This window comes from Nerophis ophidion, linkage group LG01 (assembly GCF_033978795.1).
Source record: "Nerophis ophidion isolate RoL-2023_Sa linkage group LG01, RoL_Noph_v1.0, whole genome shotgun sequence".
Taxonomy (NCBI): domain Eukaryota; kingdom Metazoa; phylum Chordata; class Actinopteri; order Syngnathiformes; family Syngnathidae; genus Nerophis; species Nerophis ophidion.
Window position 1 is genome coordinate 39,706,209 of NC_084611.1, and position 20,000 is coordinate 39,726,208.

Below are 20,000 nucleotides of genomic sequence, written 5' to 3' on the forward strand. Positions count from 1 at the left end.
TCCTTCCACCCACATTTAATGCAAAAAAAACACTTACCAATCGATGGATTTAAGTTGCTCTAGTGTCAAAAGATGCGAAAGTCCTGTTCGTTTGGTCCGCACATTTTACCGGCGATGCTAACGCAGCTATTTGGCAATGCTATGGCTATGAATTGCGTCAATAGCTATTCGCTCAATAGCTTCAGTTTCTTCTTCAATATTTTCATACTCCAACCATCTGTTTCAATACATGCGTAATCTGTTGAATCGCTTAAGTCGCTGAAATCCGAGTTTGAATCCGAGTTAATGTCACTATATCTTGCTGTGGTATTCTCATTGTTTGTTTACATTGGCAGCACTGTGTGACGCCACAGGGAAATGGATAGTGGTTTCGAAGATAGCGAAAATAAGGCACTTTAAAGCTTTATTTAGGGATATTCCGAGACCGGTAAAATTTTGAAAAAAAATTCAAAAAATAAAAAAAGCCACTGGGAACTGATTTTTATTGTTTTTAACCCTTTTGAAATTGTGATAATGTTCCCCTTTAAGCATTGACGGAAACTATCTGGGTGTGAAGAGCTAGTAGTACCTTCTCTTTGGTTCAGTGAGAACAGGCGTACTCTGTGTGTTTTATCATTGAGAACGGTTGCAAAATAATCCACCATACAATCAAATAAAGTTGTGGCATACAGTAATCGTCCAAAGTCAACGGAGGGCCTTGGAGTCCGTGTTTCCAGAGTGTTCTTGAATGCATCACACTCTCACACATAATACATGATTTAAGTTACGTATAGTTGTAGTAATACATTATCTTTGCTTCAAGTTTTGTAGTGAATAATTATTTTTGAAGTATTACATCGTTCATTTTAATTTATGCAGGGTTATTTTTTAAGTAATACATACACCCCTTTTAAGTAATACAATGGTACCTCGGTTTTCATATGCTCCAGTTTGGGGCTGAAAATGTCCAACCTACAATATGTCCTGGTTTGCAAACAGTTCCTGTCTTATAACAATTGAACAGACGTACTCTGTGTTTTATCATTGACAACGGTTGCAAAATAATCCACCATACAATCAAATAAAGTTGTGGCATACAGTTATTGTCCAAAGTCAACGGAGAACCTTGGACCGTGTTTCGCTGGTGCCTATCTCAGCTACAATCCGGCGGAAGGCGGTGTACACCCTGGACAATTCGCCAGCTCATCGCAGGGCCAACACAGATAGACAACGTTCACACACTAGGGACCATTTAGTGTTGCCAATCAACCTATCCCCAGGTGCATGTCTTTGGAGGTGGGAGGAAGCTGGAGTACCCGGAGGGAACCCACGCAGTCACGGGGAGAACATGCAAACTCCACACAGAAAGATCCCGGGCCTGGGATTGAACCCAGGACTACTCAGGACCTTCGTATTGTGAGGCAGATGCACTAACCCCTCTACCACTGTGCTGCCCATTATCCACCATACAATCGAATAAAGTTGTGGCATACAGTAATCGTCCAAAGTCAACGGAGACCCTTGGAGTCTGTGTTTCCAGAGTGTTCTTGAATGCATCACGCTCCCACACATAATACATGATTTAAGTTACGTATAGTTGTAGCTGTATAAGTAATAAGATGCGTATGGTTGTAGTTGTATAAGTAGTAAGTTACGTATAATTATAGTTGTACAAACCGTTTCCATACGAGTTGGGAAATTGTGTTAGATGTAAATACAAATGGAATTCAATGATTTGCAAATCCTTTTCAAACCATACTCAATTGAATGCACTACAAAGACAAGATATTTGATGTTCAAACTCATAAACTTTATTTTTGCAAATAATAATTAACTTAGAATTTCATGGCTGCAACATGTGCCAAAGTAGTTGGGAAAGGACATGTTCACCACTGTGTTACATCACTTTTTCTTTTAACAACAGTCAATAAACGTTTGGGAACTGAGGAAACTAATTGTTGAAGATTTGAAAGTGGAATTCTTTCCCATTCTTGTTTTATGTAGAGCTTCAGTCGTTCAACAGTCCGGGGTCTCCGCTGTCGTATTTTACACTTCATAATGCGCCACACATTTTGGATGGGGGACAGGTCTGTACTGCAGGCGGGTCAGGAAAGTACCCGCACTCTTTTTTTTTTAGGAAACCACACTGTTGTAACACTTGTCTTGCTGAAATAAGCAGGGGCGTCCATGATAACGTTGCTTGGATGACAACATATGTTGCTCCAAAACCTGTATGGACACTTCAGCATTAATGGTGCCTTCACAGATGTGTAATTACCCATGCCTTGGGCACTTATGCACCCCCATACCATCACAGATGCTGGCTTTTGAACTTTGCGCCTATATCAATCCGAATGGTTATTTTCCTCTTTGTTCTGGAGGACACCATGTCCTCTGTTTCCAAATATAATTCCAAATGTGGACTTGTCAGACCACAGAACACTTTTCCACTTTGCATCAGTCCATCTTAGGTGAGCTCGGGCCAGGCCAAGCCGGCGGCGTTTCAGGATATTGTTGATAAATGGGTTTGGCCTTGCATAGTAGAGTTTTAAGTTGCACTTACAGATGTAGCGACCAATTGTAGCTACTGACAGTGGTTTTATGAAGTGTTCCTGAGCCCATGTGGTGATATCCTTTACACACTGATGTCATTTTTTGATGCAGTACCGCCTGAGGGATCAAAAGTCAGTAATATCATCGCTTACGTGGAGTGATTTCTCAAGATTCTCTGAACTTTTTGATGATTTTACAGACCATGGATGGTAAAATCCTTAAATTCCTTGCAATAATGTTCTAAAACTGTTCGACAATTTGCTTACAAAGTGGTGATTCTCACCCCATCCCTGTTTGTGAATTACTTAGCATTTCATGGAAGCTGCTTTTATACCCAATCATGGCACCCAACTGTTCCCAATTAGCCTGCACACCGGTGGAATGTTCCAAATAAATGTTTGATTAGTATTCCTCAACTTTATCAGTATTTATTGCCACCTTTCCCAACTTCTTTGTCACGTGTTGCTGGCATCAAATTCTAAAGTTAATGATTATTTGCAGAAAAAAAAATTTCTATGAGTTTGAACATCAAATATGTTGTCTTTGTAGCATATTCAACTGAATATGGGTTGAAAATGATTTGCAAATCATTGTATTCCGTTTATATTTACATCTAACGCAATTTCCCAACTCGTATGGAAACGGGGTGTGTACATATTGCATTACTATGCCTCATTTGTAGCTATATTTGAGCTCATTTAGTTTCATTTATGTCCTGATAATTCAATTTATATCTCATGACACACTATCTGTATGTAATATGGCTTTTATTTTTTTGCAGCTCCAGACAGATTTGTTTTTGTATTTTTGGTCCAATATGGCTCTTTCAACATCTTGGGTTGCCGACCCCTGTTGTATAAGTAATAAGTTCTGTAAAGTTGTATAAACAATAAGTTACGTATAGTTGTAGTTGTATAAGTAATAAGTTGTGTATAGTTGGATAAGTAATAAGTTGTGTATAGCTGTAAAAGTAATAAGTTCTGTATAGCTGTATAAGTAATAAGTTGTGTATAGTTGTATAAGTAATAAGTTGTGTATAGTTGTATAAGTAATAAGTTGTGTATAGTTGTATAAGTAATAAGTTGTGTATAGTTGTATAAGTAATAAGTAGTTTAGTCTGCACCAACCTGGACTTTTGTGCGATGTTGTCTTCTTTGATCTGCTCGCACTTGCGCTGCTGGATGAAGACGAGGACGACGACGAAGATCTCCTTCGTTTCTTCTTCTTGTCGCTTTTGTCCACTTTACTTCCTCTCTTTGGGGACCTGCTGCGGTCCATGGCGGTTCCAACAAGGTGCGTTGCTCGTTAAAGCAGATAAATATCACAACACGCTCACAATTGTCGATTCTCCATTGATGAACCCTCTGTTGGTGGTCCGCTTACTATTCACTTCCGTCGGACAACATCGACACACTACCTTTAATAGTTCCTATTTCGTCGGGGAAAGATTGATTGATTAAAACTAGTATTAGTAGATCGCACAGTACAGTACATATTCCGTACAATTGACCACTAAATGGTAACACCCGAAAAAGTTTTTCAACGTGTTTAAGTCGGGGTCCACGTTAATCAATTTATGGTATTGTGTGTTCTGTTAAATCATCTCCATTTTTTGTTATCAAGCAAAATCAAAAGTTTGACTCAACACAGTCCAAAACCTAACATAGAGCCAAATAATCAATCAATCAATCAATGTATTTTATTTCGGCAATCTTCACATAAAACAAAGAACAACAACAAGAAAAGAAAAACAAAAAACAAAAAAAAAAAAAAACAAAAAAAAAAGAAAAAAAAAACACAAAAAAAAAAAACACTCATTTGAGCAATGATTGAGCCGAAAGGGTGTAGGTTGAAGCAACGCTTATATAAACCTACCCCATCACAACAAGAACAAGCTTCAAAATATATAAAATCTAAAACATGCTTCACTTATATTACTTTTAAATAATCCGTTCTAGACACCGACAATATTAGCGAAAATACATTTTATAGACTAGATGTTACATGCAAAAACAAGGTCAAACCCATAAATGACGGATTAAATGTATAAAAAATGAACATTTAACATCACTTTCACCGTTAATTGAAGATTATTGCGGGCAACACGGTGTTTGGCGGTGCTCGATCCCTAAATTAGTGATGATACCAAGGGTACTAACTAGAGGTGTGGGGGAAAACCTATTCAAATACAAATCGCGATTCTCACGTTGTGCGATTCAGAATCGATTCTCATTTGTAAAAAAAAAAATCGATTTTTTTTTTTTTTAATTTTTTTATCATCAATCCAACAAACCACTACACAGCAATACCATAACAATGCATTCAAATTCCAAAACCAAACCTGATCCAATTAACAATTGAGAGGAGACACAAACACAACACAGAACAAACCAAAAGTAGTGAAACAAAAATGAATATTATCAACAACAGTATCAATATTAGTTATAATTTCAGCATAGCAGTGATTAAAAATCCCTCGTTGACATTATCATTAGACATTTATAAAAATAATTTAAAAAGAACAATAGTGTCACAGTGGCTTACAGTTGCATCGCATTTCATAAGCTTGACAACACACTGTGTCCAATGTTTTCACAAAGATAAAATAAGCCGTATTTTTGGTTCGTTTGATAGTTAAAACACATTTACATTATTGCAATCAGTTGATAAAACATTGTCCTTTACATTATAAAAGATTTTTATTTTAAATCTACTACTCTGCTAGCATGTCAGCAGACTGGGGTAGATCCTGCTGAAATCCTGTGTATTGAATTAACAGAGAATCGTTTTGAATCGGAAAAATATTGTTTTTGAATCGAGAGTCGCGTTGAATTGAAAAAATTGATATATAATCGAATTGCGATCCCAAGAGTCGATATTGAATCGAATCGTGGGACACCCAAAGATTTGCAGCCCTAGTAATAACGGTGTATGATGAGCTTGATATTCATATGTTTGCAAACTCACCTTTGTTGTTGTTTTTGTTCATGTTTAAAAACTCGTGGGAAATGTCCATGGACGCAGGAGAACTTTGAGGGGGAAACCTAAAGGATTCAAATGAGTAATTGATAGTAGTTTTTGTTTTTGTATAGTTATTGTGTAGTATGGACTTTATATTCACTAACCAACTTGTACGTCATAAAAGAGAACAATGAACTACTATAACATTATGATAATAATAAGCAACGCTGTGTTGATCTTTTTTACCGTCAATAACACTCACCATAAAGACATTGACAAATGCACAGTCGATACATATGTGATCGAAATCGGGTTCGGCTGATCTCACGTACTCAAGAAGGATATCATTATTGGCAGCAATATATTTATTATATTGTAATTATGCCCAATAATACATCATCATTATACTACAAATTATTCATTATGTACTTGACTGGTTATTCACAAGCAAACTAGTGTGTTTGAAATCAAATGGTACGGTATCAAATTAAAAGCCCTTTGATTGTTAAATATATGGACAAACGCGAAAAAGGCAAGTTTTTTTCCACCTTCTTTGTGTTGGCATCCTCAGCTTTCTTTGGCCTCGTGGTATATTTAATCCTTTGGAAATAAGGAACAGAGATTGTGAGATTTTTGAACACTTGATTGAGCAGGACTACATGAACGGAGACGGTGAACTGGGGCAAATTCTTAGGGCCTATGAAACCTGTACAACAAACCAGGGTTGACAAAAGTAAAATAAAGTCGCGATAATGGAAGATTGTCATAAGAAAATAAAAATAATAATAATAAAAAAATAAACATTAGGGGGAAGTCAGGCGTAAAAAAAAAGGAATTTTACAATGTAGTTTCGTGGGGTCTCCACTAGAGGTCAGTGTGGTGTGTTTGCAACTTTGCAAAGGGGTAAGTACGACTGCGAAGAAGCCGGAGTTGGACGAAAGCCAAGAAAATAATTGTCCATGTGACGTCCGTCCATCCATCCATTTCCTACCACTTATTCCCTTCAGGGTTGCGGGGGGCGCTGGAGCCTTTCTCAGCTACAATCGGGCGGAAGGCGGCGTACACCCTGGACAAGTCGCCAGCGATGTCAGATGAAGTAAACTGGAGCTGTTCGGCCACAATACTTGTTCTTGTATGTAATAGGGAAAAAGCCACAGCAGTTATTTTATTTGATTGTGTCATATTAATTAGAATTTACCTCTATTAATATGTATATATACATATATATATATATATATATATATAACAAATGTTTTACAGCAGCAGATTTAAGTCCACATTGCATTAAAAAATAGATTTTGACCCACTTCTATGGTGGAAGAACAATGAGCTCATATATCCTCTTACTTCCAAGTTAGCCATGGCTAATAAAAGTCTCAATCAAAAAAAGCACTTTATATGTAGAAAGGTTTTGTGAAGAAACCATTCTGAGCCTTATCTTATTTAGTTTTTATTTTATACATGTTGACCACATTAACGCTGGCAATGGACCCTGTGTGTATGTTATGCCATTGTTTACAAATTTGGTAAATACACAAAAAATGTATATTTTGTTGTTTTCTTACTGTACCGAAAATTAACCGAACCATGACCTCTAAACAGAGGTACGTACCGAACCGAAATTTTTGTGTACAGTTACACCCCTATGAAAAAGGTACATGATTTCATATCATCTGGTGTTTAGTTTGAGTACCAGAGTTATGCCTTTTCTTCTACTCTCCTCTGACCGTAACATGCAGAGTATTTAAGAGACAAACCCCAGCGTGGTGATTTTGGCCTACAGGCCGTATGTTTGTCACTCCTGGGAAAGCTGCGCTGTTGTCCCAATTTAGTGGCCATTTGTCAGATGTGCCAAAAGCAATTGTTTGCAAACAGGCTTGATAAAATACACATAAAAAATTAAAGCTGCAAGCGGCGATGGACGCGACCAAAGCCCAGATAAGCGGTAGAAGAAGGATGGATGGATGATTACACAGAGAACAAGTTGTATACACATGTGTTATACATCAGTCTCAATAGTAATATCAGTTGTAAAGTGGCATGGGCATTTTATAAGGACACCTTGGTGCCGCCGTTTTGAGACTCTAATGCATTGTGAACGTAAATGCAGTTGTATTGAAGTGGTAATAGCAAACTTCCTGTTGATTTTAGTTGGGGGCGGTCAGTATATGAAATATAGGTCTCAGAAAGCCGCCATTTTGTGACAACAGCAGCAGCGCAATGGTTCTTTGCTGGCTCATAAAATCCGAACCGGGGTAGTAATTACAACTGTTTAACTTTTAATCAGAAGGGTTCAATCTCTCTTCTGTGCAGAGAAGATCACGTTTGAAAAAATGTGACATTTTTTAGCCAACTTTTGCATTGAAGTGGGAATAGCAAACTTCCTGTTGATTTTAGCCGGGGGATCTCAGTGAATGAAATATAGGTCTGAGACCTAGGTAGTGGTTTTTGTTTTATGTTTCTATGACATTCCTACTGGAAGTTACAGTTTTGTTTGTTTTTTTTCCTAGGGGGCACTAGTTTTGGGGTTTGGTTTTTTGATTAGATCGCAATTTTCGCCAGTCCTGATGTGTCAAATTTGGTGAATTTTGAAGCATGTTAAGGGGGTCAAATTACAGCTCAAAGAGGCAGCGGTATAATAATAATAAAGAATAACAATAATAAAACCTTAGAAATTCAATAGGGTCCTCTGTCCCAAAAGGGACATTGGTCCCTAAATAGACCAGCACACATTTTGAGAAGATAGTTGTAATCTTTTTATTTTACAAAGGCATTCGTGAATCTTTAAAGCTTGTATTACTGATCAAGTTAGCCCTTGTCACTCTTGCTCCCAACGAGGCTCAATGGAACTCAGAATTGCACCGCTTTGCTATGACCGCTTACCAGCCTTGAGGTGAATGAACGCTACCGCCGTAACTCCCTTTACACGGCTTAAATATTATTATGTCACCGAATCAATAAATAAAACAGATCTTTCATGATACTGGTGAGGAGTGTCAAATTCATTCAGAAGAGATGCATTGCATTTCATAAATATTAAAGATCCCGTTACAGATGACATGCAGCTGCACGACTGAATGTAACAGTCAAACATGGTTGGACGTGTGGAAAAAAGTTAAAAAAACAAACAGGAAGCGAGCTTTAAAGCCGTCTTTCCAGTCCGTGTGCAAAGAAGTAAAACACAAGTAGGTGGTGGAATGTCGCTGGGATCCATCTCCCGTCCTCGGCTCATTAGGACGCGGCCGCCATGCGGATTCTCTCGGGTGGAAAGAGCAGAACGTTCTTGGCTGCTTTGATGGTGTTCTTCATGAGCATTGCCACCGTCATGGGGCCCACGCCTCCTGGAACTGGTGTGATGAAGCTCGCCTTCTGTCGCACACCTGACGAGACACGTGCACTTAACGTTAACGATTGAAGCGGAATCGCTGTGAGGTCTGGGAAAACCTTTTTTTTTTTTTTTAAATGGTTATTTTAACATTAAAAAAAAACATCACCAAAGAGGTCACAAAAAAGTACAATTGTAAAACAAAGCATTCTTCTTTTTTAGTGTCAGAGCTATAACTAAATTTAAAAAACTGTTTTATTTTCACTTAATATTTCAGGCGTGGCGCAGTGGGTGAGTGGGCATGCACAACCCGAGGGTCCCTGGTTCAATCCCCACCTAGTACCAACTTCGTCACGTCCGTTGTGTCCTGAGCAAGACACTTCCCCCTTGCTCCTGATGGGTGCTGGTTTGCGCCTTGCATGGCAGCTCCCACCATCAGTGTGTGGGTGGGTAAATGTGGAAGTATTGTCAAAGCGCTTTGAGTACCTTGAAGGTAGAAAAGCGCAATACAAGTACAATCCATTTATTATTTATTTATATAGCAAAAATAAAAACTGACCAAAATCACAAAAGTTGCTATTATAAGAAAATACCACAGACTAACTTATAGGGGCGGGGTAAAGTGTGGGGTAGTATCCGCAATCATATAATAAAAACATAATTTACATCAGATGGCGACTAGGGTTTTAGCGCAGCTGGAATAAGCTCCAGCTCCCCCGCTACCATGAGAGGAACAAGCGGTTGGAATTGGATCATTTACATCAGGGGTCGGCAACCCGCAGGTCTGGAGCCGCATGCGGTTCTTTGATCACTCTGATGTGGCTCAACTGCATACTTGCCGACTCCTCCGATTTTTACGGGAGGCTTCCGCATTTCAGTGCCTCTCCCAGGGTAAGCTTTCTCTGATTTTCACCCTGACAGCAACATAGAGGGTGTGCCGTGATGCAATGCCTTTATCATCCTCTAAAACATGTCGCCGCGCCCGCTTTTACACCATGCTATCTGCGTGCTGGCCGGTCACATGTAGTATGCGACCTCTGCTGGTTCACGTCTGTGACTGCATGGCATACTTGGTCAACAGCCATATAGGTCACACTGAGGGTTGTGATATGCGCCACACTGTGAAACCACACCAAACAAGAATGACAAACACATTTCGGGAGAACATCCGCACTGTAACACAACAGAACAAATACCCAGAATCCCATGCATCCCTAACTGTTCCGGGCTACATTATACACTCCCGCTACCACCAAACCCCCTCCCACCGCAACCGACGTGTTGTGTAATGTTGTGTTACGGTTAGGATGTTCTCCCGAAATGTGTTTGTCATTCTTGTTTGGTGTGGGTTCACAGTGCGGCGCATATTAGTAAGAGTGTTAAAAGTTGTTTATACAGCCACCCTCAGTGTGACCTGTATGGCTGTTGAACAAGTATGCCTTGCAGTCACAGACGTGTGTTTGCAGAAGCTACTTACAACATGTGATTGGGCTTGCAAGCTGGTTGTACAGGTTATAGAGGTATGCTATGTGCAGTGCCACGATAGCACGCCCTTATTATTGTCTCCCGGAAAGATTGAGATGGTTGGCAAGTGTGATGCTGTCAAGGTGCATTGATATAAAACTCACGGGCAGCACTAACATTAAATTTTCATATTAAGGTGCGGGCCGTGTGTCAGAGACCCCTGGTTTATACATAACACAAAGCAAAAAAAACTGTATGCAGTGTTATTTCATTATAAATTTCAAAAGAGTTTTGTGGCTCCCAATATTTTCTTTATTTTGTGAAACGGGTCAAAATGGCTCTTTGAGTGGTAAAGGTTGCCAACCCCTGATTTACATCTTAAATCTGTGATCTTGTTTACAATATATCCGCTGTCCTAATATGAGTTTTTGCCCAGTTTTTTCCATTTCTGCTCGCGAGTAATCTTTGATGAAATATACAGGAAAAACTAAACTCTGTTTTAAAGTTATTGCACTAACACACTAAACACTTTGTTTTTCCATTATATTTTCTTTTATCTGTCTTGGCCCTGTGATGAGGTGGCGACTTGTCATGGGTGTAAACCGCCTTCCGCCCGAATGCAGCTGAGATAGGCTCCAGCACCCTCCGCGACCCCAAAAGGGACAAGCAGTAGAAAATGGATGGATGGTGTTTCAAAATGATATTCAAATAAACCAATTGATTTTTGTTTTTCCAATTCCCATTCATGAAACGAAAACATGAACTGACCTGGAGAACAAAAAGTTTGACGCCATGCTACTTAGTGGACACCATTCCAAATTCATCATTTAAATTGAAATTTATTTATTAACTACATCCTGTCCAAATTCGGCTTCAAATGGCATAATTCCCCTTAAATGAGTAAAAATTATCGGTGTGAAACTTAATAATTTAGCGTTTATTATTTGTGAATCCATAGTGAGTTTGTCCAAGTGCGAGCACTGTAAATAATCAAAAGTGTTCTCACTTGCTGTTTCTTTAAGGACTTGACACTTTTTCCATCGGTCTTGTTCGGTTTTGCCGAATTTTAGACTATTTAAAATTGTGCCAAAAGACAATGAATATTGCCTAAAACTAGAGATGTCCGATAATGGCTTTTATGCCGATATCCGATAATGTGCAACTCTTAATTACCGATTCCGATATCAACAAATACATACAGTCGTGGAATTAACACATTCTGCCTAATTTTGCTGTGATGCCCCGCTGGATTTATTTAACAATGTAACAAGGTTTTCCAAAATAAATCAACTCAAGGAAAAAAATGCATTTTTTTTTTTTTTACATGCCTCAAAACATCAGCTTGGAATTTGGGACATGCTCTCCCTGAGAGTTTGAGGAAGTTGAGGTGAGCGTGGTTGGGTTATATATTGTAGTGTCCCGGAAGAGTTAGTGCTGCAAGGGAATCTGGGTAATTGTTCTGTTGTGTTTATGTTGTGTTATGGTGTGGATGTTCTCCCAAAATGTGTTTGTCATTTTTGTTTGGTGTGGGTTTTATAGTGTGGCGCACATTTGTAACAGTGTTAAAGTTGTTTATACGACCACCCTCAGTGTGACCTGTATGGCTGTTGACCAAGTATGCGTTGCATTTACTTTGTGTGTGAAACGTTGTATATATGTTATTGGGCCGGCACGCAAAGGCAGTCAGTACCTTTAAGGTTTATTGGTGCTCTGTACTTCTCCCTACGTCCGTGTACCACTCCATGCGGCGGCGTTTTATAAAGTCATACATTTTACTTTTTGAAACAGATACCGATAATTTCCGATATGATATTTTACAGCATTTATCGGCCAATAATGGCGGAAGTCTGATATCATCAGACATCTCTACGTAAAACAGCAGTTGAGTGGTGTGGAGAGGCGGAGCCGATGGTCCGACAGAGCGGCCAGGAGGCGGAGATGGCGAGCGAGTGGCGAGGCGGGGCGTGCCGGGAGCGACGCCACAAGCGAGATCAGGTGCGTGAAACGCGCACCTGCATACAATTATTGAATCCTCTCGCACTGTTAAAAGGGCCGGCAGCTGTGAATGTGAGGAGTCGAGAGGGAGAGACGAGAGAACAACCAACTACGCATGCAACGAGGAGGAGAGCGAGAGCAAGAGGCAGACAAAAACGACGTGGACAGCTGAAAATCTACACGGAGGAGCGAGCAGTGAGAGCAAAGCAACCCGCAAGACTTGTCTTATTTGCATAAATAAGGAAGTCTACACCTGCGAGCAAATGTCTTTGCTTGGTGGTCCATGTAATCCGCGAGACGGCACAAGTCTGCCACAAGTGGTAAATCAGGTGTTTACCTTCAAAATCCACATCCCCAACCAGTCTGTCTTTCCCAGTGAGCGGATCCTGCACCCGGTTTATGCCTACGTCGATCACGGCCGCGCCCTCTTTGATCATGTCCGCTGTGATGAGGTTAGGAATCCCTGAAATACAAAAGACGGTTACAAAACAAGCAAAGTCTCGGCTGGTGGGACAAATTAAGAAGGAATGAATCCCAAGTTGGGTACCTGCAGCCGCCACCACGATGTCAGCTATTTGAGTGTGTTGCCGAAGTTGATCCTTGGGAGTGTATCGGTGGGAGATAGTGACTGTGGCGTCGCCTGGAACGCACATCAGCGCCCGTGAGCATTAAGCAAACAAACACCGCCATGAGAGAGATGAGGGAGGAGGTTACCTCCTGGTCTCTCGTGACGACCGTCCGTGTGCAGCAACATGGCGATGGGCATGCCCACGTTCTTGGAGCGCCCCGCGACCACCACGTTCTTCCCCAATGTGGGAATACCTGGAGAAGGAATCCATGCAGCATGTTTTAGTCCAGTCTTGATTGATACTTTTATTAGTAGATTGCACAGTACAGTACATATTCCGTACAATTGACCACTAAATGGTAACACCCGGATAAGTTTTTCAACTTGTTTAAGTCGGGGTCCACGTTAATCAATTCATGGTACAAATATATACTATCAACATAATACAGTCATCACACAAGTTAATCATCATAGTATGTACATTGAATTATTTACAATCCGAGGGGTGGGATGAGGAGCTTTGGTTGATATCAGAACTTCAGTCATCAACAATTGCATCAACAGAGAAATGTGGACATTGAAACAGTGTAGGTCTTATTTAGTAGGATATGTCCAGCCAGCAGAGAACATAGTGAGTTCAGATAGCATAAGAACAAGTATATACATTAGAAGTACATTTGAGTGAATCCGGGGAGATGGGATGTGAATGGAGGAGGGTATTAGTAAAGTGTTGAAGTTGCCTGGAGGTGTTGTTTTAGAGCGGTTTTGAAGGAATATAGAGATGCACTTACTTTTATACCTGTTGGGAGTGCATTCCACATTGATGTGGCATAGAAAGAGAATGAGTTAAGACCTTTGTTAGATCGAAATCTGGGTTTAACGTGGTTTGTGGAGCTCCCCCTGGTGTTGTGGTTATGGCGGTCATTTACGTTAAGGAAGTAATTTGACATGTACTTCGGTATCAAGGAGGTGTAGCGGATTTTATAGACTAGGCTCAGTGCAAGTTGTTTTACTCTGTCCTCCACCCTGAGCCAGCCCACTTTGGAGAAGTGGGTTGGATTGAGGTGTGATCTGAGGTGGAGGTCTAAAAGTAACCCGATTAGTTTATTCTGGGATGTTTGGAGTCTAGATTTGAGGGTTTTGGAGGTGCTGGGGTACCAGGAGGTGCAAGCGTAATCGAAGAAGGCATGAATGAGAGTTCCCGCTAGAATCCTCAAGGTGCTTTTGTTGACCAGAGAGGAGATTCTGTAGAGGAATCTCGTTCTTTGGTTGACCTTTTTGATCACCTTGGTTGCCATTTTATCACAGGAAAGATTAGCCTCTAGAATGGAACCTAGGTAGGTGATCTCATCCTTCCTGGTGTCATGTACTGCACACCTCAAATTATCAGACATGTTTTGTACCTGTACGTAGGGCTGGGCGATATGGCCTTTTTTTAATATCTCGATATTTTTAGGCCATATCACGATACACGATTTATATCTCCATATTTTGCCTTAGCCTTGAATGAACACTAGATGGATATAATCACAGCAGTATGATGATTCTATGTGTGTACATTAAAACATTCTTCTTCATACTTCATTAATATATGCTACTTTTAAACTTTCATGCAGAGACTGTAATCACAACTAAGTCAATTTAGCAAAACTGTATTTATTAAACAGTTATTAAGCAATGGCACAAACATTCATGTCATTTCAAAACAAAAAGTGCAAGATTGTCAGAGACATTTTAAAACAAGCAATTAGTGCACTTTTGTGCATGATATCACCAAGATGACATATCAAAACAACACTAATTAAAGTGCACTTTTTGTACACAACGCCACTACAATACTTTTAAACAAAGTGCACTTTTGTGCATGATGTCACACAAGATATTTCAATAACTGTCAAATAAAAATGAGCTGCATAATAGGAAATCAAATCGCTATGTGGTAGTTTACTGCGGACATTATATCCTTTTGTCGTTGACATTTTTTTTTCCATATGGCGTTGATGTGGAAATGTTCGCCTCAGCATTTTGTTGCTGTGGCACCGAAAGGAGATGTTATGCGGAGTAAGCACTCTTCATTCTCTAGCAGGTGACTTTCCAATGATGGTACATATTAGCAGTAATGCTACTCTTTGTAGCAACGCTTTTGCCGCATACTTGACATATTATGGTTGACTGTTCAACATGTTCCCGTTTAAAACCAAACCACCGCCATACGATGGACCCCCTTCTGTTTTTCTTGGGAATAAATTCTTCCTTCATTTGGTACCAGATCCGCACCTTCTTTCTCTTGTATTACCACTAGCATTACAGCTAACATGACCCATACTGCTACCTCTCTGCTCTGCGAGGGCCTATTCGTATGTGACGTTTGTAAGGTGTGCTTGCTGTCTGTGAGAAGGAGAGACAACAAAGAGCGAGGAGAGCCTGCAGTGTAATGCCAGCAGCTAAAAGCAACTGTGTGAGAATGTATACTTGAATTTCACGATATACCGTATTTTTCGGAGTATACGTCGCACTGGCCGAAAATGCATAATAAAGAAGGAAAAAAAACATAAGTCGCACTGGAGTATAAGTCGCATTTTTGGGGGAAATTTATTTGATAAATCTAACACCAAGAATAGACAATTGAAAGGCAATTTAAAATAAATAAATAATAGTGAACAACAGGCTGAATAAGTGTACGTTATATGATGCATAAATAACCAACTGAGAAGGTGCCTGGTATGTTAACGTAACATATTATGGTAAGAGTTATTCAAATAACATATAGAACATGCTATACGTTTACCAAACAATCTGTCACTCCTAATCGATAAATCCCATGAAATCTTCTTCCTCGATGTCGCTTCTTAACAACTCTGCCAACTCCAAAGGTATGCGCCGCTTCCCCTTGTCGTTTTCTGCTGCATATTTCACTACGTCCAGCTTGTAATTTACAGTACATGATTTCCTTTTCGGTGCCATTTTTCTTCAGCCCTTCTCAGTTTTTATAAGTTACCGCCAACGATGAAATACCCATCCATCCATTTTCTACCGCTTATTCCCTTTTGGGGTCGCTGGCGCCTATCTCAGCTACAATCGGGCGGAAGGCGGGGTACACCCTGGACAAGTCGCCACCTCATCGCAGGGCCAACACATATAGACAGACAACATTCACACACTAGGGCCAATTTTAGTGTTGCCAATCAACCTATCCCCAGGTGCATGTCTTTGGAGGTGGGAGGAAGCCGGAGTACCCGGAGGGAACCCACGCATTCACGGGGAGAACATGCAAACTCCACACAGGAAGATCCCGAGCCTGGATTTGAACCCAGGACTGCAGGAACTTCGTATTGTGAGGCAGAGAGGGGTTAATGCGTCTGTCTCACGATGAAATGATCTATTTTAATAGCTACAGCAGTAGCATATATCAGTTAGCATTCCATGACCCACAATGCACTTCTGCCATGACCCTCCCCCACCAAATTCTTATTGGTTGACGTGTATGTGACGATTGCTGACATTTTATTGGTCTCTTCCGCGAATGAGATAAATAATATTATTTGATATTTTATGGTAATGTGTTAATTTCACACATAAGTCGCTCCAGAGTATATGTCGCCATACTATGAAAAAAAATGTATATACGGTATATCGATATATCGCCCAGCCCTACCTGTACGGTTGATGATTTCCCACACGCCCCAGGGAGTGGCGGGCAACATGGTGGACTGGTCTAGACACATGCGGCCCACGTTGACCACGTGGAAGCCGTCAACGTCCTTGGTGGGGGACACGGCGTTACAGATGGCGCGTTCATCGATGTGATCTGTCGGGAGGTGAAAAGGAGCTTTTAGATCACATTCTGTCGATGCAATATTTGTAACATGTGTGTGTGTACCTGGCAGTGGAAGCTGCACGAGCAGGCCGTCCACGCGGTGGTCCGTGTTGAGTTTGAAGATGAGGTCCAGTAACTCTTCCTCGCTGATGTCGGAACGCTTGACGATGGTCTCACTAGAGATTCCTAAGGAAGACAAAAAAAAAAAAAAAAAAGTTTGCGTTCACGTTTCCGCTTCGTCGTCACACGTTTACTTCGCCGGTGCGCTTTTCGTGTTGCCTCACCGACATCTGCGGCCGCTCTGGTCTTATTGAGGACGTATGAGTGACTGGCCGGGTTGTCTCCGACCAGAACCACGCTGAGATGAGGCCGCCGGTGTCCGGCCAGCATCCAGTTCTCCAAATCGGCCCGCGCCTCGTCCCGGATCTGACGGGCAAGCTTCTTTCCTGAGATGACCACAGCCTCCTGCCTGTGAACACACACACACAAACTTTAATAACTGCTACTTACGAACCATGACTACACTTTGTTGGTCCACAACAAATAAATTTAACATCAACGCTCTTGCCTTAACTTCACCGACCTGACATAGTTGGATTTTTTTTTAGACCACGAACTCCCCCAAAATGCTGAAATTAAAGTCTGAGCTGAACCCACAAAAGAGGACAGGGCTTTAATTCATACTTGCCAACCCTCTCGATTTTCCTGGGAGACTCCCGAATTTCAGTGCCCCTCCCAAAAATCTCCCAGGGCAACCATTCTCCCGAATTCCACCCAGACAACAATAATGGGGGCCTGCATCCAGCGTCCTCTCATCGTGTGTTTATTCCAGCCGGCACGTTAATACACCAACACACAACATACGGATTCCCATCATGCATTGCTTCAATACTACGGCAAGTAGTAATGTCCAAAAACATAACCGAGACGAAGCAGAACGAAGAAGAGACATGGCGGCGACGAGTAAGAAGTACGCTCGCAAGTTCCAAAATGCTTGGAAAAAATAATTTCAGTACGTCAGGACATCCAGGCATATATTCCCGAACGGGAATATATGTTTGCAAATATTGTAGGTCAGACTTTTCCATTGAACACGGTGGCCGAACAGATTTTTATAATTATATATATATAAAATGGTGTTCAATGGAGAAGACTGATATCTACCTATATATAAATAAATACTTGAAAATATATATACTCCCCGCTACACACACCCCCATATCCTGAATTCGGAGGTGTCAATGTTGGCAAGTATGCTTTAATAAGGGAGAGGAAATGTGAAAACTCATTTGCTGACCAAACATGAGGCTTCAAATAGGAGTTCTGAAACAATATTAAGTGTAATACTAATTATTTTTTGCCATGGCGTTTATTGATAGAGAGAACACACACCAGATGACTAAAATAACGACTTACATTTGGATATTTTTTTAACCCATTTGGATATTTTTTTAACCATCCGGGGACATTCCATTTAAATTATCTTCAAAGTCGAAAAGGACATAAAAGTCATTCGCTTCTCAAAGAGCGTAAGGAATTTAAGATTTTTTTTTTAAATAACCTTTTTTGCACAAATTTCTCCATGAACCTAAGCCCTAAGTAAAATTAAATTTTGACCCTTTTAATGAGCTGTTATCACATGTTTAAATGAGTAATATAACTAATATTATGCAAATGTAGAATCTTTGAAAACTTAACAATTTGCTCAAAAAGACCTTCAAAGGGTTAAAATAAAATAATCGATAGAGACAAGTGGTAGAAAATTGATGGATGGACGGTATTTTTATTTAGGGCTGAAGTCGATCAAGACAATCGAGCCAAAAAAAGTACAAAAAAAATATGCCCTTTGGAAATTTAAGGACTTTACTTTTTTGTTTGGTGTATTATTGAACAACTTCCAGAGTGTCGTACACCTATGAAACAATTGCACTTTGGAATTTTTATATGTAATATAAAAGAAAAATACAAAAAAAACAAATGTATTATTTAGGAACAAGAAAAAATATGACCAGAGTACACAAAAAATACTCACGTTGGATTTACGTGGTCACTGTCACGCTACGTTGGATTTATGTGGTCATCGTCGCCTCACGTCGGATTCACGTCGTCACCGTCGCCTCACGTCGTCACTGTCGCCTCGCGTCGTAGTCACGTCGTATTCACGTCGTCACTGTCGCCTCGCGTCGGATTCACGTCGTCACCGTCGCCTCGCGTCGTCACTGTCGCCTCGCGTCGTAGTCACGTCGTCACTGTCGCCTCGCGTCGGATTCACGTCGTCACCCCGGATTCACCTCGTCACCGTCGCCTCACGTCGTATTCACGTCGTCATCGTCGCCTCACGCCGTATTCACGTCGTCACCGTCGCCTCGCGCCGTATTCACGTCGTCACCGTCGCCTCGCGCCGTATTCACGTCGTCACCGTCGCCTCGCGCCGTATTCACGTCGTCACCGTCGCCTCACGCCGTATTGACGTCGTTACCGTCGTCACTGTCGCCTCACGTCGTATTCACGTCGTATTCACGTCGTCACTGTCGCCTCACGCCGTATTCACGTCGTCACCGTCGCCTCACACCGTATTCACGTCGTTACCGTCGTCACTGTCGCCTCACGTCGTATTCACGTCGTATTCACGTCGTCACCGTCGCCTCGCGCCGTATTCACGTCGTCACCGTCGCCTCGCGCCGTATTCACGTCGTCACCGTCGCCTCGCGCCGTATTCACGTCGTCACCGTCGCCTCGCGCCGTATTCACGTCGTCACCGTCGCCTCGCGCCGTATTCACGTCGTCACCGTCGCCTCGCGCCGTATTCACGTCGTCACCGTCGCCTCGCGCCGTATTCACGTCGTCACCGTCGCCTCGCGCCGTATTCACGTCGTCACCGTCGCCTCGCGCCGTATTCACGTCGTCACCGTCGCCTCACGCCGTATTCACGTCGTCACCGTCGCCTCACGTCGTATTCATGTCGTATTCACGTAGTCACCGTCGCCTCACGTCGTCACCGTCGCCTCACGCCGTATTCACGTCGTCACCGTCGCCTCACGTCGTCACCGTCGCCTCACGCCGTATTCACGTCGTCACCGTCGCCTCACGTCGTATTCACGTCGTCACCGTCGCCTCACGTCGTATTCACGTCGTCACCGTCGCCTCACGTCGTAACTGTCGCCTCACGTCGTATTCACGTCGTCACTGTCGCCTCACGTCGTATTCACGTCGTCACTGTCGCCTCACGTCGTATTCACGTCGTCACTGTCGCCTCACGTCGTCACTGTCGCCTCACGTCGTATTCACGTCGTCACTGTCGCCTCACGTCGTATTCACGTCGTCACTGTCGCCTCACG

The 20,000-nt window shown here is 41.6% G+C and overlaps 2 protein-coding genes across 2 annotated transcripts in view; both read right to left on the bottom strand.

The window, feature by feature from the left end:
- The window catches only part of arl6ip4 (ADP-ribosylation factor-like 6 interacting protein 4), a 17,356-nt gene extending 13,422 nt beyond the window's left edge, over nt 1-3,934 (bottom strand). The window contains exon 1 of the mRNA XM_061902590.1: nt 3,660-3,934. Within this exon, the coding sequence (XP_061758574.1) occupies nt 3,660-3,810 (151 nt within the window). The 5' untranslated portion in view covers nt 3,811-3,934. The remainder of the gene's footprint in view (nt 1-3,659) is intronic.
- Nucleotides 3,935-8,225: 4,291 nt separating this feature from the next.
- The window catches only part of mthfd2 (methylenetetrahydrofolate dehydrogenase (NADP+ dependent) 2, methenyltetrahydrofolate cyclohydrolase), a 14,320-nt gene continuing 2,545 nt past the window's right edge, over nt 8,226-20,000 (bottom strand). The window contains exons 2-8 of the mRNA XM_061902577.1: nt 16,947-17,131; nt 16,726-16,848; nt 16,501-16,653; nt 12,992-13,099; nt 12,825-12,917; nt 12,615-12,740; nt 8,226-8,873 (exon numbers count right to left, since the gene is read on the bottom strand). Of these exons, the coding sequence (XP_061758561.1) occupies nt 8,725-8,873; nt 12,615-12,740; nt 12,825-12,917; nt 12,992-13,099; nt 16,501-16,653; nt 16,726-16,848; nt 16,947-17,131 (937 nt within the window). The 3' untranslated portion in view covers nt 8,226-8,724. The remainder of the gene's footprint in view (nt 8,874-12,614; nt 12,741-12,824; nt 12,918-12,991; nt 13,100-16,500; nt 16,654-16,725; nt 16,849-16,946; nt 17,132-20,000) is intronic.